General features: G+C 38.6%; 1 protein-coding gene and 14 non-coding genes across 18 annotated transcripts; 1 reads left to right on the top strand and 14 right to left on the bottom strand.

The window, feature by feature from the left end:
* Positions 1-414: 414 nt before the first annotated feature.
* Positions 415-488, bottom strand: trnat-ugu. The gene has a single exon. It is a non-coding gene; the product is annotated as a tRNA-Thr (tRNA).
* Positions 489-1,219: 731 nt separating this feature from the next.
* Positions 1,220-1,293, bottom strand: trnat-agu. Its single transcript has one exon. It is a non-coding gene; the product is annotated as a tRNA-Thr (tRNA).
* A 763-nt stretch (positions 1,294-2,056) lies between these two features.
* Positions 2,057-2,130, bottom strand: trnat-cgu. Its single transcript has one exon. It is a non-coding gene; the product is annotated as a tRNA-Thr (tRNA).
* Positions 2,131-2,885: 755 nt separating this feature from the next.
* trnat-ugu lies at positions 2,886-2,959 on the bottom strand. The gene has a single exon. It is a non-coding gene; the product is annotated as a tRNA-Thr (tRNA).
* A 731-nt stretch (positions 2,960-3,690) lies between these two features.
* trnat-agu lies at positions 3,691-3,764 on the bottom strand. The gene has a single exon. It is a non-coding gene; the product is annotated as a tRNA-Thr (tRNA).
* A 763-nt stretch (positions 3,765-4,527) lies between these two features.
* trnat-cgu lies at positions 4,528-4,601 on the bottom strand. The gene has a single exon. It is a non-coding gene; the product is annotated as a tRNA-Thr (tRNA).
* A 754-nt stretch (positions 4,602-5,355) lies between these two features.
* Positions 5,356-5,429, bottom strand: trnat-agu. The gene has a single exon. It is a non-coding gene; the product is annotated as a tRNA-Thr (tRNA).
* A 752-nt stretch (positions 5,430-6,181) lies between these two features.
* On the bottom strand, positions 6,182-6,255 carry trnat-agu. Its single transcript has one exon. It is a non-coding gene; the product is annotated as a tRNA-Thr (tRNA).
* Positions 6,256-7,016: 761 nt separating this feature from the next.
* trnat-cgu lies at positions 7,017-7,090 on the bottom strand. Its single transcript has one exon. It is a non-coding gene; the product is annotated as a tRNA-Thr (tRNA).
* Positions 7,091-7,851: 761 nt separating this feature from the next.
* Positions 7,852-7,925, bottom strand: trnat-cgu. Its single transcript has one exon. It is a non-coding gene; the product is annotated as a tRNA-Thr (tRNA).
* A 755-nt stretch (positions 7,926-8,680) lies between these two features.
* On the bottom strand, positions 8,681-8,754 carry trnat-ugu. The gene has a single exon. It is a non-coding gene; the product is annotated as a tRNA-Thr (tRNA).
* Positions 8,755-9,487: 733 nt separating this feature from the next.
* trnat-agu lies at positions 9,488-9,561 on the bottom strand. The gene has a single exon. It is a non-coding gene; the product is annotated as a tRNA-Thr (tRNA).
* A 733-nt stretch (positions 9,562-10,294) lies between these two features.
* On the bottom strand, positions 10,295-10,368 carry trnat-agu. The gene has a single exon. It is a non-coding gene; the product is annotated as a tRNA-Thr (tRNA).
* A 733-nt stretch (positions 10,369-11,101) lies between these two features.
* trnaa-agc lies at positions 11,102-11,175 on the bottom strand. Its single transcript has one exon. It is a non-coding gene; the product is annotated as a tRNA-Ala (tRNA).
* A 3,638-nt stretch (positions 11,176-14,813) lies between these two features.
* bdh2 (3-hydroxybutyrate dehydrogenase, type 2) lies at positions 14,814-23,470 on the top strand. 4 transcript variants are annotated; one of them, XM_041982686.1, is made up of 10 exons: positions 14,814-14,852; positions 17,757-17,847; positions 19,469-19,547; positions 21,240-21,336; positions 21,654-21,762; positions 22,151-22,211; positions 22,388-22,501; positions 22,827-22,853; positions 23,028-23,120; positions 23,280-23,470. In XM_041982686.1, exons 1-9 carry the CDS (start codon positions 14,848-14,850, stop codon positions 23,078-23,080), a joined length of 636 nt encoding a protein of 211 aa, XP_041838620.1. In that variant the 5' UTR covers positions 14,814-14,847; the 3' UTR covers positions 23,081-23,120; positions 23,280-23,470. The 4 variants fall into 4 exon arrangements, with proteins under 4 accessions (XP_041838620.1, XP_041838617.1, XP_041838618.1 ...); XM_041982683.1 differs by having other exon boundaries at positions 14,824-14,852; positions 22,827-22,885; XM_041982684.1 differs by lacking the exon at positions 14,814-14,852 and adding an exon at positions 15,053-15,145 and having other exon boundaries at positions 22,827-22,885.
* Positions 23,471-23,543: the final 73 nt, after the last annotated feature.

Raw genomic sequence — 23,543 nt, 5'->3', positions numbered from 1 at the left:
TGTGAAGGAGAGGGACTCCAGAGGGCCAGGCCATTGACAAGACCATTGTACAACTATCTGCAATCATGCGCATGCTGTAGCAATACAAAGTGTTGAGAAGAGAGCGTAGAAAACGTGCGGGATATTGCATCAGCCAGTCAGTTAACATTTGAACCCTCAACTATGATGAGTTCTGGATAAAGCTTGTTAAAAAAAAAATAATAATAAAAGTGTTCAGCTTTAACCTTGGTAAAGGTGCGTAGTACTTGAATGTATGGCAGGGTTTAATCACAAACTTGCATTTTACTGTATACTTTCGTACTGTTGTTTGTTAGCAATGTTTGACCCATACCAAGGCCACAAACAACTGTGATGTGTAAGAAAGAGCATAATCCAGGAAATACAACAACTGATATCCAACTTTTCACACTTACAAGGCACTGCTGGGATTTGAACCCAGGATCTCCTGTTTACAAGACAGGCACTTTGACCAACTAAGCCACAGCGCCTAACCTAGCATGCACATATACATTTTTCAGGATTTTCTCCAAAGTGAGGAACATAACCTTTCGTAGATGCTCAATGAAGAGTAACATTTTAAATAATCAGTTACTGACAGCCCAATTTCCCTTCAGATCAATAAGGAATGAAGTTGCATCACTGCTTAATTATCACAACAGATGGGTAGAGGGCACCAAAAATCTTGCAATGAATGGTATTATCAGAAGACTGCCAAGAATCTCCAATGACATGTAGCACATCCACATATGCCATACGCAATGGGCAAAAGTTGGACTTTCAAGCACCGGTCTGGAATGGGTTGCAGTGAAATTTAGCTGCTTAAGACTCTGGATGATGTGAAGGAGAGGGACTCCAGAGGGCCAGGAGATATTCATGTACAACTATCTGCAATCATGTGCATGCTGTAGCAATACAAAGTGTTGAGAAGGGAGCGTAGAAAATTTGCGGGCTATTGCGTCTGCCAGGCAGTTAACATTTGAACCCTCAACTATAGTGAATTCTGGAGAGAGCTTGTTTAAAAAAAGAGGTTTCCAGCGTCAAGCTTGCTAAAGGTACATAGTACTTGTGCGTATGGCAGGGTTTAAGCACAAAGTTGCATTTTAGTGTATACTTTTGTACTGTTGTTTGATCCATACCAATGCCACAAACAAATGTGATGTGTAAGAAAGAGGATAATCTACAAAATACAAAGGATAACATCCAACTTTTAGAGCATGCAAGGCACTGCTGGGATTTGAACCCAGGATCTCCTGTTTACTAGACAGGCACTTTGACCAACTAAGCCACAGCGCCCAACCTGTCATGTGTATATACATTTTTCAGGATTTTCTCCAACGTGAGGGACGTAACCTTTGGCAGTTGCTGAAAAAAGAGTAACATTTTAAATAATCAGTTACTGAAAGCCCACATTTCCCTTCAGATCAGTAAGGAATGAAGATGCACACTGCTTATTTATCACAATAGATGGGTAGAGGGCACCAAAAATCTCACAATGAATGGTATCTTTTGAGGAGACTGCCAAGAATCTCCAATGACAATAAGCAAATCCACATATGCCATACACAATGGGAAAAGGTTGGACTTTCAAGCACCGGTTTGAAATTAGTTGCAGTGAAATTTAGCTGCTTAAGACTCTGGATGATGTGAAGGAGAGGGACTCCAGAGGGCCAGGCCATTGACAAGACCATTGTACAACTATCTGCAATCATGCGCATGCTGTAGCAATACAAAGTGTTGAGAAGAGAGCGTAGAAAACGTGCGGGATATTGCGTCAGCCAGTCAGTTAACATTTGAACCCTCAACTATGATGAGTTCTGGATAAAGCTTGTTAAAAAAAAAAAAATAATAAAGGCTTCCAGCTTTAACCTTGGTAAAGGTGCGTAGTACTTGAATGTATGGCAGGGTTTAATCACAAACTTGCATTTTACTGTATCCTTTCGTACTGTTGTTTGTTAGCAATGTTTGACCCATACCAAGGCCACAAACAACTGTGATGTGTAAGAAAGAGGATAATCTACAAAATACAAAGGATAACATCCAACTTTTAGAGCATGCAAGGCACTGCTGGGATTTGAACCCAGGATCTCCTGTTTACGAGACAGGCACTTTGACCAACTAAGCCACAGCGCCCAACCTGTCATGTGTATATACATTTTTCAGGATTTTCTCCAAAATGAGGGACGTAACCTTTGGCAGTTGCTGAAAAACAAGTAACATTTTAAATAATCAGTTACTGACAGCCTACATTTCCCTTCAGATCAATAAGGAATGAAGATGCACACTGCTTATTTATCACAACAGATGGGTAGAGGGCACCAAAAATCTCACAATGAATGGTATCTTTTGAGAAGACTGCCAAGAATCTCCAATGACAATAAGCAAATCCACATATGCCATACACAATAAGCAAAAGTTGGACTTTCAAGCACCGGTCAGGAATGGGTTGCAGTGAATTTTAGCTGCTTAAGACTCTGGATGATGTGAAGGAGAGGGACTCCAGAGGGCCAGGCCATTGACAAGACCATTGTACAACTATCTGCAATCATGCGCATGCTGTAGCAATACAAAGTGTTGAGAAGAGAGCGTAGAAAACGCGCGGGCTATTGCGTCAGCCAGTCAGTTAACATTTGAACCCTCAACTATGATGAGTTCTGGATAAAGCTTGTTAAAAAAAAAAAAGGCTTCCAGCTTCAACCTTGGTAAAGGTGCGTAGTACTTGAATGTATGGCAGGGTTTAATCACAAACTTGCATTTTACTGTATACTTTCGTACTGTTGTTTGTTAGCAATGTTTGACCCATACCAAGGCCACAAACAACTGTGATGTGTAAGAAAGAGCATAATCCAGGAAATACAACAACTGATATCCAACTTTTCACACTTACAAGGCACTGCTGGGATTTGAACCCAGGATCTCCTGTTTACAAGACAGGCACTTTGACCAACTAAGCCACAGCGCCTAACCTAGCATGCACATATACATTTTTCAGGATTTTCTCCAAAGTGAGGAACATAACCTTTGGTAGATTCTCAATGAAGAGTAACATTTTAAATAATCAGTTACTGACAGCCCAATTTCCCTTCAGATCAATAAGGAATGAAGTTGCATCACTGCTTAATTATCACAACAGATGGGTAGAGGGCACCAAAAATCTTGCAATGAATGGTATTATCAGAAGACTGCCAAGAATCTCCAATGACATGTAGCACATCCACATATGCCATACGCAATGGGCAAAAGTTGGACTTTCAAGCACCGGTCTGGAATGGGTTGCAGTGAAATTTAGCTGCTTAAGACTCTGGATGATGTGAAGGAGAGGGACTCCAGAGGGCCAGGAGATATTCATGTACAACTATCTGCAATCATGTGCATGCTGTAGCAATACAAAGTGTTGAGAAGGGAGCGTAGAAAATTTGCGGGCTATTGCGTCTGCCAGGCAGTTAACATTTGAACCCTCAACTATGATGAATTCTGGAGAGAGCTTGTTTAAAAAAAGAGGTTTCCAGCGTCAAGCTTGCTAAAGGTACATAGTACTTGTGTGTATGGCAGGGTTTAAGCACAAAGTTGCATTTTAGTGTATACTTTTGTACTGTTGTTTGATCCATACCAATGCCACAAACAAATGTGATGTGTAAGAAAGAGGATAATCTACAAAATACAAAGGATAACATCCAACTTTTAGAGCATGCAAGGCACTGCTGGGATTTGAACCCAGGATCTCCTGTTTACTAGACAGGCACTTTGACCAACTAAGCCACAGCGCCCAACCTGTCATGTGTATATACATTTTTCAGGATTTTCTCCAACGTGAGGGACGTAACCTTTGGCAGTTGCTGAAAAAAGAGTAACATTTTAAATAATCAGTTACTGAAAGCCCACATTTCCCTTCCGATCAGTAAGGAATGAAGATGCACACTGCTTTTTTATCACAATAGATGGGTAGAGGGCACCAAAAATCTCACAATGAATGGTATCTTTTGAGGAGACTGCCAAGAATCTCCAATGACAATAAGCAAATCCACATATGCCATACGCAATGGGAAAAGGTTGGACTTTCAAGCACCGGTTTGAAATTAGTTGCAGTGAAATTTAGCTGCTTAAGACTCTGGATGATGTGAAGGAGAGGGACTCCAGAGGGCCAGGCCATTGACAAGACCATTGTACAACTATCTGCAATCATGCGCATGCTGTAGCAATACAAAGTGTTGAGAAGAGAGCGTAGAAAACGTGCGGGATATTGCATCAGCCAGTCAGTTAACATTTGAACCCTCAACTATGATGAGTTCTGGATAAAGCTTGTTAAAAAAAAAATAATAATAAAAGTGTTCAGCTTTAACCTTGGTAAAGGTGCGTAGTACTTGAATGTATGGCAGGGTTTAATCACAAACTTGCATTTTACTGTATACTTTCGTACTGTTGTTTGTTAGCAATGTTTGACCCATACCAAGGCCACAAACAACTGTGATGTGTAAGAAAGAGGATAATCTACAAAATACAAAGGATAACATCCAACTTTTAGAGCATGCAAGGCACTGCTGGGATTTGAACCCAGGATCTCCTGTTTACGAGACAGGCACTTTGACCAACTAAGCCACAGCGCCCAACCTGTCATGTGTATATACATTTTTCAGGATTTTCTCCAAAATGAGGGACGTAACCTTTGGCAGTTGCTGAAAAACAAGTAACATTTTAAATAATCAGTTACTGACAGCCCACATTTCCCTTCAGATCAATAAGGAATGAAGATGCACACTGCTTATTTATCACTACAGATGGGTTAAGGGCACCAAAAATCTCACAATGAATGGTATCTTTTGAGAAGACTGCCAAGAATCTCCAATGACAATAAGCAAATCCACATATGCCATACACAAAAGGCAAAAGTTGGACTTTCAAGCACCGGTCAGGAATGGGTTGCAGTGAATTTTAGCTGCTTAAGACTCTGGATGATGTGAAGGAGAGGGACTCCAGAGGGCCAGGCCATTGACAAGACCATTGTACTACTATCTGCAATCATGCGCATGCTGTAGCAATACAAGGTGTTGAGAAGAGAGCGTAGAAAACGTGCGGGCTATTGCGTCAGCCAGTCAGTTAACATTTGAACCCTCAACTATGATGAGTTCTGGATAAAGCTTGTTAAAAGAAAAAAGGCTTCCAGCTTCAACCTTGGTAAAGGTGCGTAGTACTTGAATGTATGGCAGGGTTTAATCACAAACTTGCATTTTACTGTATACTTTCGTACTGTTGTTTGTTAGCAATGTTTGACCCATACCAAGGCCACAAACAACTGTGATGTGTAAGAAAGAGCATAATCCAGGAAATACAACAACTGATATCTAACTTTTCACACTTACAAGGCACTGCTAGGATTTGAACCCAGGATCTTCTGTTTACTAGACAGGCACTTTGACCAACTAAGCCACAGCGCCTAACCTATCATGCACATATACATTTTTCAGGATTTTCTCCAAAGTGAGGAACATAACCTTTGGTAGATGCTCAATGAAGAGTAACATTTTAAATAATCAGTTACTGACAGCCCAATTTCCCTTCAGATCAATAAGGAATGAAGTTGCATCACTGCTTAATTATCACAACAGATGGGTAGAGGGCACCAAAAATCTTGCAATGAATGGTATTATCAGAAGACTGCCAAGAATCTCCAATAACATGTAGCACATCCACATATGCCATACGCAATGGGCAAAAGTTGGACTTTCAAGCACCGGTCAGGAATGGGTTGCAGTGAAATTTAGCTGCTTAAGACTCTGGATGATGTGAAGGAGAGGGACTCCAGAGGGCCAGGCCATTGACAAGACCATTGTACTACTATCTGCAATCATGCGCATGCTGTAGCAATACAAAGTGTTGAGAAGAGAGCGTAGAAAACGTGCGGGCTATTGCGTCAGCCAGTCAGTTAACATTTGAACCCTCAACTATGATGAGTTCTGGATAAAGCTTGTTAAAAGAAAAAAGGCTTCCAGCTTCAACCTTGGTAAAGGTGCGTAGTACTTGAATGTATGGCAGGGTTTAATCACAAACTTGCATTTTACTGTATACTTTCGTACTGTTGTTTGTTAGCAATGTTTGACCCATACCAAGGCCACAAACAACTGTGATGTGTAAGAAAGAGGATAATCCAGGAAATACAACAACTGATATCCAACTTTTCACACTTACAAGGCACTGCTGGGATTTGAACCCAGGATCTCCTGTTTACTAGACAGGCACTTTGACCAACTAAGCCACAGCGCCCAACCTGTCATGAGTATATACATTTTTCAGGATTTTCTCCAACGTGAGGGACGTAACCTTTGGCAGTTGCTGAAAAAGAGTAACATTTTAAATAATCAGTTACTGAAAGCCCACATTTCCCTTCAGATCAGTAAGGAATGAAGATGCACACTGCTTATTTATCACAATAGATGGGTAGAGGGCACCAAAAATCTCACAATGAATGGTATCTTTTGAGGAGACTGCCAAGAATCTCCAATGACAATAAGCAAATCCACATATGCCATACGCAATGGGAAAAGGTTGGACTTTCAAGCACCGGTTTGAAATTAGTTGCAGTGAAATTTAGCTGCTTAAGACTCTGGATGATGTGAAGGAGAGGGACTCCAGAGGGCCAGACCATTGACAAGACCATTGTACAACTATCTGCAATCATGCGCATGCTGTAGCAATACAAAGTGTTGAGAAGAGAGCGTAGAAAACGTGCGGGATATTGCGTCAGCCAGTCAGTTAACATTTGAACCCTCAACTATGATGAGTTCTGGATAAAGCTTGTTAAAAAAAAATAATAATAAAGGCTTCCAGCTTTAACCTTGGTAAAGGTACATAGTACTTGTGTGTATGGCAGGGTTTAAGCACAAACTTGAATTTTACTGTATACTTTCGTACTGTTGTTTGTTAGCAATGTTTGAACCATACCAAGGCCACAAACAACTGTGATGTGTAAGAAAGAGGATAATCTACAAAATTCAAAGGATAACATCCAACTTTTAGAGCATGCAAGGCACTGCTGGGATTTGAACCCAGGATCTCCTGTTTACGAGACAGGCACTTTGACCAACTAAGCCACAGCGCCCAACCTGTCATGTGTATATACATTTTTCAGGATTTTCTCCAAAATGAGGGACGTAACCTTTGGCAGTTGCTGAAAAACAAGTAACATTTTAAATAATCAGTTACTGACAGCCCAATTTCCCTTCAGATCAATAAGGAATGAAGTTGCATCACTGCTTAATTATCACAACAGATGGGTAGAGGGCACCAAAAATCTTGCAATGAATGGTATTATCAGAAGACTGCCAAGAATCTCCAATGACAATAAGCAAATCCACATATGCCATACACAATAGGCAAAAGTTGGACTTTCAAGCACCGGTTTGAAATTAGTTGCAGTGAAATTTAGCTGCTTAAGACTCTGGATGATGTGAAGGAGAGGGACTCCAGAGGGCCAGGCCATTGACAAGACCATTGTACAACTATCTGCAATCATGCACATGCTGTAGCAATACAAAGTGTTGAGAAGAGAGAGTAGAAAACGTGCAGGCTATTGCGTCAGCCAGTCAGTTAACATTTGAACCCTCAACTATGATGAGTTCTGGATAAAGCTTGTTAAAAAAAAAATAACAATAAAAGTGTTCAGCTTTAACCTTGGTAAAGGTGCGTAGTACTTGAATGTATGGCAGGGTTTAATCACAAACTTGCATTTTACTGTATACTTTCGTACTGTTGTTTGTTAGCAATGTTTGACCCATACCAAGGCCACAAACAACTGTGATGTGTAAGAAAGAGGATAATCTACAAAATACAAAGGATAACATCCAACTTTTAGAGCATGCAAGGCACTGCTGGGATTTGAACCCAGGATCTCCTGTTTACGAGACAGGCACTTTGACCAACTAAGCCACAGCGCCCAACCTGTCATGTGTATATACATTTTTCAGGATTTTCTCCAAAGTGAGGGACGTAACCTTTGGCAGTTGCTGAAAAACGAGTAACATTTTAAATAATCAGTTACTGACAGCCCACATTTCCCTTCAGATCAATAAGGAATGAAGATGCACACTGCTTATTTATCACAACAGATGGGTAGAGGGCACCAAAAATCTCACAATGAATGGTATCTTTTGAGAAGACTGCCAAGAATCTCCAATGACAATAAGCAAATCCACATATGCCATACACAATAGGCAAAAGTTGGACTTTCAAGCACCGGTCAGGAATGGGTTGCAGTGAAATTTAGCTGCTTAAGACTCTGGATGATGTGAAGGAGAGGGACTCCAGAGGGCCAGGCCATTGACAAGACCATTGTACAACTATCTGCAATCATGCGCATGCTGTAGCAATACAAAGTGTTGAGAAGAGAGCGTAGAAAACGCGCGGGCTATTGCGTCAGCCAGTCAGTTAACATTTGAACCCTCAACTATGATGAGTTCTGGATAAAGCTTGTTAAAAAAAAAAAAGGCTTCCAGCTTCAACCTTGGTAAAGGTGCGTAGTACTTGAATGTATGGCAGGGTTTAATCACAAACTTGCATTTTACTGTATACTTTCGTACTGTTGTTTGTTAGCAATGTTTGACCCATACCAAGGCCACAAACAACTGTGATGTGTAAGAAAGAGCATAATCCAGGAAATACAACAACTGATATCCAACTTTTCACACTTACAAGGCACTGCTGGGATTTGAACCCAGGATCTCCTGTTTACAAGACAGGCACTTTGACCAACTAAGCCACAGCGCCTAACCTAGCATGCACATATACATTTTTCAGGATTTTCTCCAAAGTGAGGAACATAACCTTTGGTAGATGCTCAATGAAGAGTAACATTTTAAATAATCAGTTACTGACAGCCCAATTTCCCTTCAGATCAATAAGGAATGAAGTTGCATCACTGCTTAATTATCACAACAGATGGGTAGAGGGCACCAAAAATCTTGCAATGAATGGTATTATCAGAAGACTGCCAAGAATCTCCAATGACATGTAGCACATCCACATATGCCATACGCAATGGGCAAAAGTTGGACTTTCAAGCACCGGTCTGGAATGGGTTGCAGTGAAATTTAGCTGCTTAAGACTCTGGATGATGTGAAGGAGAGGGACTCCAGAGGGCCAGGAGATATTCATGTACAGCTATCTGCAATCATGTGCATGCTGTAGCAAAACAAAGTGTTGAGAAGGGAGCGTAGAAAATTTGAGGGGCTATTGCGTCTGCCAGTCAGTTAACATTTGAACCCTCAACTATGATGAATTCTGGAAAGAGCTTGTTTAAAAAAAACAGGTTTCCAGCTTCAACCTTACTAAAGGTACATAGTACTTGTGTGTATGGCAGGGTTTAACCACAAACTTGCATTTTAGTGTATACTTTTGTACTGTTGTTTGATCCATACCAATGCCACAAACAAATGTGATGTGTAAGAAAGAGGATAATCTGCAAAATACAAAGGATAACATCCAACTTTTAGAGCATGCAAGGCACTGCTGGGATTTGAACCCAGGATCTCCTGTTTACTAGACAGGCACTTTGACCAACTAAGCCACAGCGCCCAACATGTCATGTGTATATACATTTTTCAGGATTTTCTCCAACGTGAGGGACGTAACCTTTGGTAGATGCTCTATGAAGAGTAACATTTTAAATAATCAGTTACTGAAAGCCCACATTTCCCTTCAGATCAATAAGGAATGAAGATGCATCACTGCTTAATTATCACAACAGATGGGTAGAGGGCACCAAAAATCTTGCAATGAATGGTATTATCAGAAGACTGCCAAGAATCTGCAATGACATGTAGCACATCCACATATGCCATACGCAATAGGCAAAAGTTGGACTTTCAAGCAGAGGTCTGAAATGAGTTGCAGTGAAATTTAGCTGCTTAAGACTCTGGATGATGTGAAGGAGAGGGACTCCAGAGGGCCAGGAGATATTCATGTACAGCTATCTGCAATCATGTGCATGCTGTAGCAATACAAAGTGTTTAGAAGGGAGCGTAGAAAATTTGCGGGCTATTGCGTCTGCCAGTCAGTTAACATTTGAACCCTCAACTATGGTGAATTCTGGAAAGAGCCTGTTTAAAAAAAACAGGTTTCCAGCTTCAACCTTACTAAAGGTACATAGTACTTGTATGTATGGCAGGGTTTAACCACAAACTTGCATTTTAGTGTATACTTTTGTACTGTTGTTTGATCCATACCAATGCCACAAACAAATGTGATGTGTAAGAAAGAGGATAATCTGCAAAATACAAAGGATAACATCCAACTTTTAGAGCATGCAAGGCACTGCTGGGATTTGAACCCAGGATCTCCTGTTTACTAGACAGGCACTTTGACCAACTAAGCCACACCCCCCAAAATGTCATGTGTATATACATTTTTCAGGATTTTCTCCAACGTGAGTGACGTAACCTTTGGTAGATGCTCAATGAAGAGTAACATTTTAAATAATCAGTTACTGAAAGCCCACATTTCCCTTCAGATCAATAAGGAATGAAGATGCATCACTGCTTAATTATCACAACAGATGGGTAGAGGGCACCAAAAATCTTGCAATGAATGGTATTATCAGAAGACTGCCAAGAATCTGCAATGACATGTAGCACATCCACATATGCCATACGCAATGGGCAAAAGTTGGACTTTCAAGCAGAGGTCTGAAATGAGTTGCAGTGAAATTTAGCTGCTTAAGACTCTGGATGATGTGAAGGAGAGGGACTCCAGAGGGCCAGGAGATATTCATGTACAGCTATCTGCAATCATGTGCATGCTGTAGCAATACAAAGTGTTTAGAAGGGAGCGTAGAAAATTTGCGGGCTATTGCGTCTGCCAGTCAGTTAACATTTGAACCCTCAACTATGGTGAATTCTGGAAAGAGCTTGTTGAAAAAAAAGAGGTTTCCAGCTTCAACCTTGCTAAAGGTACATAGTACTTGTGTGTATGGCAGGGTTTAAGCACAAAGCTGCATTTTAGTGTATACTTTTGTACTGTTGTTTGATCCATACCAATGCCACAAACAAATGTGATGTGTAAGAAAGAGGATAATCTACAAAATACAAAGGATAACATCAAACTTTTAGAGCATGCAAGGAACTGCTGGGATTTGAACCCAGGATCTCCTGTTTGCTAGACAGGCACTTTGACCTACTAATCCACAGCCCCTTCTCTGCTACAGCTTCATAGATTGTCAGATAGACATGTCAGATGTTATTTATATACATGGGATGTTGAGCACCTTGCTATCGCCCAAAGAGCTAGTTCAATTTGCATTGTCAGCAGTGAGTCTGACTCTTTTCTGATGGCTGTTGTCCTCTGCCAAGCTAGCCCTTGTCAGTGATAATGATTATTGCCGTTATGAAACAGTTCCGCAGTTCTACTAAGGGTTGGTGGACTTGGAGTTCAGTTAGGATGGGCTTGCACCTTTGCTATTCTATAGATTATGTAGTTCTATTGGCTTCACTTCATGGGGAACAATAGTTCAAGAATCTGCAATGACAATTAACACATCCACATATGTCATCCCCATTTGGGAAATTATTTAGTTTTGCCAAGTAATTTTTTAATAATTTATTTAGCCATTTGGTTGCACTTTTTGTTGCATTCACAAATCAATTTCTATTCTATTCAAAGGTTGGATTTTTCAGTACCAGTCTGGAATGAATTGTTGTCAAATTGAGGCACAGAAGACTCTGGATAATGCTAAGGAGAGGGGCTCCACTGGGCGAGGAGATTGACAAGATTGTACAACTGTCTGCAATCATGCACATGATGTAGCAATACAAAGTGTTGAGAAGTAGGAGAAGCTGGAGGAGATGGAGGAGAAGAAAGTGGAGGAGGGAGAGTAGGAGAAGCTGGAGGAGATGAAGGAGAAGAGGCTGAAGATGGAGGAGAAGAAGTTCGAGGCCCAGAGGTGAGTTTGAAAGAAAAAACATATGTCATGACATTAAACATTGTGACAAACTTTAGAGTGATGACAATCTTTATCAGAGCTTCCAAAGTTCAAGCACCAGACATCCTGAGAGGCATGCTGTCTGAAGTCAGAGGTCTTTTTGATCGTGTGGAGGTCCTTGTGAGCAGGGACGAAGTTATGATTTCAGAAGTGGGGGGGACAGAAGTTTTTTTTTTGTTTGTTTGTTTTTTTTTTTTTTTTTTTTAATAAACCTAATCTTTCAGCTTTCTGTGTTTTCTAGTAGTTCTTCTAGTTTTCTTTTGCTACTTTTAAGCTTAATGTTCTCTTTTTTGGTTTGACTGGTTGTAAAGCATGTAGCAAAACATTATCACCCAGTCCTGTGTAATAATGATGATGATAATGATAATGTTTTGCTACATGCTTTACAACCAGTCAAACAAAAAAAACAAACAAAAAAAAAGAGGAACATTAAGCCTAAAAGTAGCAACAGAAAACTAGAAGAACTACTAGAAAACACAGTCAGCTGAAAGATTAGTTTTATAAAAAAGACGTCTGTTCTCAAGGGCTCATAAGCGGCAGCATCGATACGCTAACACTCTGATTGCTCCGCTCTCCTTCAGCTCTTCTCTTGGAACTAGCCTTCTCTAAAAGTTTTTCTTTTCCGACTCAATATAGGCACCTTTTCTGTCATAATGTCCTTACATTTAAGTGTGTAATTTATATATTTATATTTGTGTGTAAATATTGGATTGGGCTGTAAGCTCATGGACGCTGTTAGAGCATCTATTTTAAGGGTGGGGGTGTTACGGCCCAGGCCTGTCAGCTGGAAGGAATATGTAAATATGACTGTGTGAGTGCTTGCAGGTGATTGGCTGGGGTTCCTTCGGCTTCATTCCCTCCCTCCTAAGTCGTGGCAGTTGTGTGTGATTACAGCACAGCTCGCCACCTCCTCCGTGTGTTTAGTAACTGCACCTGTGTGTGCCTTTGATTGATCATTGTTACCTAGTGGAGATTTGGGTTTTGGTATTTGTGTGACTAGACTTGGTAATCATTGGTTTGAGTGCTTTAAGCCTCTAGACAGATATCTCTCCTTTTGTTTATGGTTTTGTATCTTTGTTCTCCTTTTTTTGTTGTTAAGTTGCCACTTTTGGGCTTGACCTGATTTCAGGACATTCTGAGTTGGTTTACTATTGTATAGAACGAGTTACACTTTTGTTGGTCGGAGTTAACAAGAAATGTTTATTGTTGTGCCTTCTTTTTCTTTTGGTAACTTTTAGTACCGGCACCCTACCTTGTTTTGTACTTTTATTTTATTATTGTAAATAAATTACTAATATTGTGAGTATTTGCCTCCAGCCTTATTTGTTGCTACCCCTCTTACCCCTAGACTACCGAGGGGTCATAATAGAAATGAATTTTAATGTAATAAGCTTGCCAAGCCCGGCTCTCGCTTCCTTGCCTTTGCAAGTGTTCCAAGCCTCTGAGAGTGCGTGATTCATGCAAGAAGAGGAGTACATGCAGACGGTTTTAGGGGGAGGGATAAATGGCAGATGAGTTTAATTGGTACTATCAACAACAAATCTTTAACAAGGAGTCACTTAAAATAGTTGAATGCTGTTTTTTCAGTCCAGGTGACTACCTTTTTTTTCTTTCCTTTTTTTGTGTTAGAGCATTTAATTAATTGGTTACAGTTGTGGCATAAAGAGAATTTTAGGCAATAGTAAAAAAAATGCTTTTGGAAAAGACCTCCTACCCTTAGTTTTAAGATATCTTCTGGTCAAAAATAATCATGGTTCATCAGCAGCATTGCCTAATATTTTCCTAATGTAAGTATGAATAAAACTCAAAATATAACAGATATGAAAAAGAATCTTTTTATTGCTGTGAATGTTGGAAACTGCAAATTGTCCCTCTTTAGGACTAAACATTACGTAGAACAAAGGGAAACCTCCACAAAAAATCCCCATGAAAAAACATTCATTCATTTCTTTTAGTCATTTAGTAACTGGAACAAATTAGCTTAAGAAATATGTGAAAAAAAGTAAATTTAATACTGATAAATATTTAAGCACTTGGATTACAGCAGACAAAACAGAGGCAGTTTAATTAAGTAGTGTATGAAAACCTGATATTAGATTAAAAAATTGAAACATAAGTAATTTTCCACAATAACAATCTACATTAAACCACAATTTGTTTATTCTTTGCATACTACTGTCCACTGATTTATGTGTTTAGGTGTTAAAATATCTAAGAAAAAATAATAGTAATAGAGTTCTCACTGCATCCACCCATCCATTTGCTGCTGCTTATCCAAGGTCAGAGCACAGGGGCAGCTGCTGCCTAGGCAGAACCAAAGTGCAGTTCTCGCTGCACTTTGGTATAATTCAAGAATAAAAAGATAAATATTAAATTGAATTATATGTATATTTCTAGAGAACAGCTTATTTATAATGAACAGCGATATGTTATAATTTGTGTGAGTCTTAGTTATTTTTAAAAAAAGTGCATTGTCTTAAAGTTGTTATAATGCGACTTTTGTTTTGATGTCATGGAAATATGTTCACATCACTTTTGTGGTCACTAAACAAATTTCTCAGGCATTGCACAAAATTAAAAGGCATATAAATTGCAAAATCTTTGAAAGATTAAAAAAAACAAAAACACAAGCAAAACAACTTTCATTTCAGTTTTGTTCAGTTAATCTTTTTGTTTTTTATTATTGTTTTAAATCACTGAATTTGGAAATTAATGACTACCAGCATTATATTGCCAGACATTTAAGCTTGGATTATACTTTAATTCTTCTTGTTATTTTTCTCTTTATGACCTATAGCTAATCCTTAGTGATAGATTGACCCATGTAGGACCACATTTCAAAGGTCAGTTTTCAGGCTATTCTGTTAGGACAGCTCACACCAAATATGAGGTAAGAACTGCATGCTGCATATTAATATTACTTCAGCGTCAGACAGGGCACATAGTAGATTCTAAAATATGATAAGGAACTTGCACAATGTTTAATGACACTACAGGAGGTTAGAGACTGTCGGTGACGCTGTTTTATAAATCAAGTACCACCGCACCTTATCTAGTGTACACTCAGCTAACAAACCTCTGTCACACTTCCGGGTCTCGAACCAATAGCAGCACAAATAGCGTGTCACGTGTTTAGCTCCACTGGCCTGTAACGTTCTCTCTGTGAGCTGAGCTGAAAGAGAGGTGAGTTTCCAATGTAAGTTCATGCGTACTAGTCCCTTTCTTTACTACTTTAACTGACGAGTTAATCGTCGAATGTCGTTATACTCTGCTCCATCAGCTACAGTACGTCTTTTTGTGCATTGTTTTTAGTATATTTCGTTTGGTCATGCAACGATCAGGTCCAGAAATGCAAGCAGTCCAAATGCATGCAGTGCCTCGCTCTTTCTATGATAATAGTCCTCCGCAGCTGTTCTATTTAGTTTTTTCTACTCTATGAAACGGTTAAAAATCCACTTAAAATTAATAAAACGCTACCTAAACTAAACTTCCTCGTGAAATTATATGTTTTAACTTAACCTTAACACAGGAAGTCACTGGTGATTATGTGAAGATCAATAGAAACACTGTGACCTGCTGCGCATTCTAATTTATGCTGGTTTGGTTTTAAACGGCCCACAAATTGCGAAAACACTCTTTCCCATTGTTACTACATCTATTTCTCACAACCACGATGAAGGCATAGCAGGGACAAATGTGAATTAAGTATGGTGTGGAAAATAAAGCTTTAAATTATTTAATTAATTACTTTTAATATCATTACTTTATTGATCTTTGAAGCACTTTATGCACGGATGCTCCCACCCATCAGTGTAGGGATCACCAACTCCGGACCTCTTGAGCCAGAGTATTGCAGGTTTCAGATGTTTACCTGCTGCAACACACCTTACCCAATACCCCAATTCCAAAGAAAAGTTGAGCAGCTGTGGAACCCCTAAAAGGGAGGGGGAAAAAACTGCAATGATTTGTAATCTCATAAAACAATGTTTTATTCATAATAAAATATAAAACAATATATTAGATATTAAAAGTTTGACATTTTATTTTTTCATGAAAAATATAGGCTCATCTTGAATTTTAATCTGATGGCAACAACAAATATGAAGAAAAAAAAAAGTGGGACAGGGTAAAGTTTACTACTGTGTAGCATCTCCTCATCTTATAACAACAATCCAATACTGTCTGGGAACTGTGGAGACCAGTTTCTGTACTTTTGGAAGAGGAATGTTGTCCCGTTGTTGTCTGATACAGGATTCAAGCTGCTCAACAGTCCTCAGTCTTCTTTGTTGTATTTTGCATTTCATGATGAGCTAAAATGTTTTCAGTTGGTAAAGAAGTTTAACCCTGAAAACTGAAAACCCAGATTCTTCTAATACAATATATATATATATATATATATATATATATATATATATATATATATATATATATATATATATATATATATATATATATGTCTGCAAAGGATGCAGTCTTTATAATTTCCCAGACAAAAACAGTAATAACACTAATAAAAAATAATATTGATAATAATAATTTCAGTTTGTCTAACCACTGAGCAGTTTTATATTTTTCCTCAGTCCGTAAAAACAAACAAACAAAAAAAAAAAAAGCCAGCAGTGTTCCTGGAATATGTTTATCTTATTCTTTGACTGATAGAGCTTTAACTTGCACTTTTGGATGGCACGATGAGCTTTGTTCAAAGACTATTTTTGAAAGTGCTTTTGAGCCCATGGAGTGATTTCCACAAGAAGAGTCATGCCTGTTTTAATGCACTGATGCCTGAGGGCCCAAAGTTCACAGGCAGTTACTTCTTATTTTCATCTATGTGTCTCATGCACACAGTCTTTTCTGGATTTTTGGAGTCTTTGGTGGTGTTGTGTACTGTAGATGATAGGATATTCAAAACCTTAACAATTTTACATTCAGGCAAATTATTCTAAAATTTCTTTGTGATTTGTGGACATATTTATTCGTAGATAGCTGACCCCCTGCCCATCTTTGGTTTTGGGAGACTCTGCCTCTCTAAGTTGCTTTTTTTATAATATCCAATCATATTACTGACCTCTTGCCAATGAACCTAATTGCTGTCTTTTCAATACCATTCACTTATTCAGCCTGTGTTGGTATCATCCCAGTTTCTTGAGGCATGTTGGTGTCAAATTCAGGATGATCTAATTCTTTTCATGAATTAGTAAAATTTCTTACTTGCAATATTTGATTTGTTTTCTGTGTTTAATTGTAAATGAGATTTTTGGTTGATGAAATTATTTACGTTTTACATAACACCACAACTGGTTATAGAATAATCTATGTTATATGATAAAATTACAGGTAAACTTATATTGTGATTGTTGGCAATAAGAAACGTTAGTGATATTATACTTTAGATGTTTTTTAACATCTATTTAATAACTTAATGACTAAAGTGACTAAATTTAATGTAGTTGACAATGAACATTTGCTGTAACTGTGTTTTGTAAAACATGACAACTGTTGGGTTGTTTTCTGTAGCTCTATAAAGTGTCTTCTCAGAAATGTTGTCATCATATATAGTTGCCAGTTTTCCATCTCAGCATATAAAAAAATAATAAATTAGATATAATGTTAAATAGATTTGGCATAACACCTTGCTTTCCAATATGTGAACATCTTGCACAGTCTACCGCAGACTTGGAGCTGAAATAATCTCTCTTACACAGAAGCAGTTTTATCTTATCAACTGACAATATTTATCATCAGAATTAGCCTGCTGCTGATCAGTACCCTGTTTCTTGTTTTGTCTTGGTCACAGCACCAGCCAAAGTTGCACTATGGGCCGCCTGGATGGGAAAGTGATTGTGTTGTCTGCCGCTGCACAGGGGATTGGACGTGCTGCAGCAATAGTAACGAGCTTTAACAAAACCTTTTTACTGATGTTTGTCTTTGGAATTCACACAACCTACTAGGTCCTGGCACAACATACTTCACATACTTTATTCAGTTTTTTTATTAACAGACTTTAATAATGTAAAATTCTCATGATGTTAATTTTTGAAACGACCCTTTGAGAAGGTGAAAGTAACCTTTTCCTTTCAGACCCCCGCACTTGGAAAACAGTGCCGTTTTGAAGCCCTTCTTACACAGATTAAAAAACAATGCTAATAGCTACTAGCATCCGACTTTTCAGTGCAATGGGATGTGTTTATTCAGCATTCAGTTCCACATCAAATATCTGCAAGTTTATCACTCGACTCATCAGCATTGATGGGAAAACAAAAACCAGGTTTTTGTCACAAAGTTTTGCTGAAGATGCTGGACTTGCAGCTGCAAGAATGCTTACCTCCTTTAGCAACTATAACGTCTTGTATTGGGGCTCTGAAACAACTTGCACTCAAGCATACAAGACAGATCAGTTTTAGCACTTTGCCAGACAGCTGGCAGCTCACTCTGTCTTGCTGTATGACATTAATATCTATGATAAACTACCCTTATTATCTCAGAAATCCACGTGCTTTTGGTCTATCGCAGCCTGCAGGACAGTGTAATGCCTTGCCCTCATGTTGTAGCTTATATGCTTGTTTTCTGGGACGTAGTGGCAACACTTGGATGTTCCTCTAGTTCTGTGTACATTGTAATGAATAGTGAGCATAAACAGACTACTTCTGGTAGTGTGAAGTGTTTTTTTTTCCTTTGGCTTGTTTTCACAGGTGTACCCATGTTCAAAAACTCATTTAAAAATGTTGTTTTTGGCATAAAGCAGTGTTGATATCTGTGCTTTATAAATAACATGCCGTGATTGCAGTTCTCAAGATAATGGAAACACATGTTCAGGTCAATCTTTGTGCACAACTTCTGGTGATGGTCTTGATACAAAGGTTAACAAAACACTTGAAAGTCTTGCATGCATCCTTGTCAAGACTGGGTCATCTGTCATCAAATCCATCGCCCCCTCAAGTGATTTCTTCAAGTGCTCCCTGGATTTGTCATCTTACATTGTGGCAGCACATTATATTCAAGTCACACAGGATTAAACAATGAAAACATGAAGCATGAAGGGGTTTGTTGGCCAATGTCTTTTACACTTTAAAATATGCCCATTGATTGGAGTTTAAATGACTTCCGGTTAGAAATTGACATTCTGTCTTTAGATGCTTCAGTGTTTGATCTTGACTTTGGATTTTCTGAATTATTCCCTGCATTAAGGCAGCAATTCAAATTTCTCAAGGAGGCAAACTAAACAAGCTCTCGTTGTTCCCTTACATTATTGTTTCATTAAAAACAATTAATTCATTTATTTATTTAAATTTAAAAGTAGATACACTACCAGTCAAAGTGTGGACACAATTTTGCATTAGATTTAATGGGAAAGTATGTTCAAACTTTTGATTAGTACTGTATACATTTATAAGTCACAGGATCAGAACAAGATGTTTTATCTCTGTAAGGTAATATTGGGATGCTTTTTGTGTGCCTTGACATGGAGACTTTAACCATTTGAACTGACTCAGGTCTTTGTAATTTCAGGCCTTTGCAAAGGAAGGAGCTCAAGTCACGGCGACAGACATAAATGGAGAGAAACTTAAAGAGCTGGATGGCATTGAAGGTAAGATCCATCACTGTTGGGCTCTAACTGCCATCTGCTGGGGAGCCAGGGTAGTGCAGCTGGATGCAGCTTGTTTGTTTTGACTGGGTACATGTGAGGAAGTTTATGACTTTGTTAAATCAGAAAATGAATCAAAATGTAAAAGTAAAACGTTAATAACATCCAAGTGAAGGAGCTAATTGCTGCTCATTGACTTCCGCGTTAGGTGAACTTATTAATTTAGTCATAAGCTGTATGCTATAAAGCTTTTTTTTCCACCATTCGTTTACAACAGCTTTTCTTAGTATTGACTCACGTGTTGTAGAGTCTGTGATACAGGTTTATGGTTCGGTATTGATTCCAGTATCTGTTGGACCTTGGACTGGAATAAATAGAAGAGTGTAAAGCCATTTCCTTTTGTCAACATGCTTCACTACTTAATGCCTAAATCTGTTATACTTAAGATGATTTAGGAAGTCAGAGGGCAGTGATGTATGATCAATGTAGCATGCAGGTATGTGTGACTGTAAATGTAAAACATTGTGATGACAGAGGACAGGGTAACTTTGGTTTAGTTGCTAATCTGTATTATATAATGCTCCAACGGGTTGTTGCACATAAAAAATAGGAAAACTAAATTGGATGAAGGTTATTATGAAGACAGGTAAGGGAGCAAATTTCTCAGCAAACACTACATCCTTCCCCTGCCTGTTGTTCATTCATTGATTCTTGTACCTACATAATGGCCCTAATTTGCAGAATTGTACTTTTCTCAAGACCGGTAAACCTCTGGCCAGAAAAAAAAAAAAAACACCTAAAAAATATATATATACCCAAAGCAAATGAAGAATTGCTCCATGATAATAAGGTTCATGTGCATGCTTTTGGTTTCTAGAGACATCTAAAAACCGCAGAGAATGTATTCCCTGTGTCAAAAATGTTGTGGTTGTTTCTACACTTCAGTAAATTACAATAATACCGAAGAGAAATTTGAGGTTTCTCCTCACCTTTTTACCCCTGTTGGACAGAAGACAACGCCATACTAAAAATGACTCCATGCACAAAGATGCAATTGATCACCTTCAGCAACAAAACCCTTTTTTTTTTTTAACCTGTGATGTCCAGCATCGTGATAGCAAAAAGATGATCTTTTGGATATTTTGGGGTGCCACTTGAATTTAAATGTTAATATTTATTATTATATTACTATTATTTTATTTTATAAATGTGTTTTTTGCCGAATTTGCTAATAACCGCTAAGCCAGACCAGAGAAACAGCAAAAGGAAAAAGATGGATAGAGGAGAAATGGGAAGAGAAAAGGGAGGACAAAACAAAAGGTAGAAAACAAACCACAACTACTGCAACCAAACCTAAACACAGAAACTAAACTGCTACACCTGTAAAGAAACAGTAAACATCCTAAAGGCTTCTAAGAAAACATAACAGACAATCATCAGGGGCACCTGTGAGAAGACAAAACCATTTCTAAACAATGTTTGTACTAAGATAGACTTTTGGGCTTTTTTTAACATGAGGATTTTAAGTATCTTGGGCCTTTAGGCAACAGTTGAAAACAAACCCCATTGTCCTGTAGATGATTGTAGGTGATTATGTCAATCGACTGTCTATTAAACTCTTTACTATTATGTTTTGCTATTATGATTAAAATAGCACCTTTTTTTTTTTTTTTTTTTTTTTTTTGTCTCTATCAGGAATCAGAACCAAAGTGGTGGATGTGACTAAGAGGGACCAAGTGGAAGCCCTGGCCAAGGAACATGACCATGTCGATATACTATTCAATGTTGCAGGGTACTTGTTTTTACACAAAACAATCCATCGTCTTTGTGTTTCTGAAACACTGTGACCACTTTAGGCATATTTGTCCATCTCCTTCTTAACTACATTTCTAAAATCCCTATACCATACAGTTAAGCCTCCACTTAACTGTTCTTCAGTCTCGTTACCACGGGTCCATTGTCACCTTTGGAGCTTAGTAATATGTATAGCAGTGGTTTGATAGTGTTTTTCAGAATTTTAATTCAGATTTAAAGCTTGGGTCATATATCCAAATGATTATTTGTCGAGTCTGTTTTGGCTGTTTTTCTGAATGTATTTATTACACACAGGTTTGTGCATCACGGCTCCATCTTGGACTGTGAGGAGTCAGACTGGGACTTTACAATGAATGTGAATGTGCGAAGCATGTATCTTATGAGCAAGGCTTTCCTGCCTAAGGTGACCCTTCTTCACTCTATCAGAAGCTTAACACAGCTTATCCCGTTGCCAAGAGCATGAAATACGTGCTGTTGAAAATCAAGCGACATATGCCTTTAATGTTGTTCTCATCCTTTGTCCACTTGGATTAGCTGAATTACTCTGAGCCCGTGACATGATGGGCAGTGACTGTCCAACTACTAATCCAGCTTTAGCCACAAACTTACCAAACTGCCTGCTTGAGAAATATAAGCTCAGATCATAGCACATTTGACAGTTTTTTTTAAAATTTTTTTTTTCCCCCATGAAAATGAAAACCTAATCCCATTAGATTCCTTCTTAATTTCCATTTATCAGTTATATCCTGTTAGTTAATGTGCCATCACTGTAGTTTCTTCTGTCTCCCTAGATGCTGGCAAAGAAGTCAGGAAACATTATTAACATGGCATCTGTTGCTTCAAGCATAAAAGGTAAAAGGTGATTTTTCATTCTTGTTCAACTTCTTGTAGAACAAATATTCTTCCAATGAAAAGGACATTAGGCTGTTGAAGTATGACCATTCATGGTAATCTTCTTACCTCAGATAATTGCTTTACGTCTGTGTGAGTGTGTACGTATGAGTGACAGATGTGCTTCCCGGACGCAGGTGTTGTGAACCGGTGTGTCTATAGTACCTCGAAGGCTGCTGTGATTGGACTCACCAAATCTATAGCTGCTGATTTCATTGAGCAAGGCATTCGCTGTAACTGTATTTGTCCGGGTAAGTCTTGCCCACCATGTAAAAGAAGATCCTGCCAGTGTGGATTTTTAGAAGGTCACTGGTATTTCAGTTTATGTTCAGTCTACCTGAGACCAAAGTTAATCAGTGTTATTAAAAGAATTACAGGGCTTACTGTGTGAAAGGATAGTAAGTGTTTTAAAAATACGCTGTACAAGTCTGCCTCTGCAAAGTCATTTTACATAAGTGTTGATCAATTTTATACTGGTGTGTTGTTAGTGCAACTTGATACTGTGATTCTGTATCCAGGTTTGTGTTATCAGGAAGGTTGCAAAGGTTTCTGATCTGCTGTTTCATACTTCCTCAGGGACTGTTGATACTCCATCACTGAGGGGTAGGATCCAGGCCCAACCCGACCCAGAGCAAGTAATGTGGATCCTGACTAACATTCTCTCCCTCTCAGTGTGACTGTAATCTCTGCATCAGCCATTTAACACATTATCTCTGGCTTCCACAAGAAGAAATTATGTTGAAGTCAATGAATGCTAAAACTGAAACTCCTCTACAGGCTTACAAGGATTTTATGGCAAGACAGAAAACTGGCAGAATGTGCACAGCTGAAGAGGTGGCATATCTCTGTGTGTACCTGGCCTCGGATGAGGTACCTGTGTAGTTTTTCTTTTTTCATATTTATTGAGTGTATCTACCCAATGTGTTCTCAGCCCTGTTGAGGTTTAGAGGCAAAGAAAGTTTTTATTACTTTATGAGTTGTTATGTAACCCATAATAACTGTGGTTTTATATGTCTTTATCCCCCACAGTCAGCCTACGTGACTGGGACAGAGCACATCATTGATGGAGGGTGGAGCCTGTAAAGAACTTGTAACAAACTCGTTGTGACAGTGTGGAGTTGTAGACACAACCAAAATCAAAAGGACGTGTATGTGATTGAATGATAACTTTAAAAATTCTGCATATTGATGCTGTCTTGGTTGGAATTGCCTTCTTTTTCTAATAAAACGTGTGCTGTACCTAAAAGATGCCAAATGTTGACACATCTTGCAATAAACACACAGCATATTAGA

The sequence above is a fragment of the Melanotaenia boesemani genome, chromosome 4 (assembly GCF_017639745.1).
Source record: "Melanotaenia boesemani isolate fMelBoe1 chromosome 4, fMelBoe1.pri, whole genome shotgun sequence".
Classification (NCBI taxonomy): Eukaryota; Metazoa; Chordata; class Actinopteri; order Atheriniformes; family Melanotaeniidae; genus Melanotaenia; species Melanotaenia boesemani.
This window is presented reverse-complemented; position numbering and strand designations above follow the sequence as displayed.

Coding starts and splice junctions, on each gene's coding strand:
- bdh2 (XM_041982683.1), top strand. Junction 19,548..21,239: donor AGAGCTGGATGGCATTGAAG/GTAAGATCCATC, acceptor TGTCTCTATCAG/GAATCAGAACCAAAGTGGTG. Junction 22,886..23,027: donor CCCAACCCGACCCAGAGCAA/GTAATGTGGATC, acceptor ACTCCTCTACAG/GCTTACAAGGATTTTATGGC.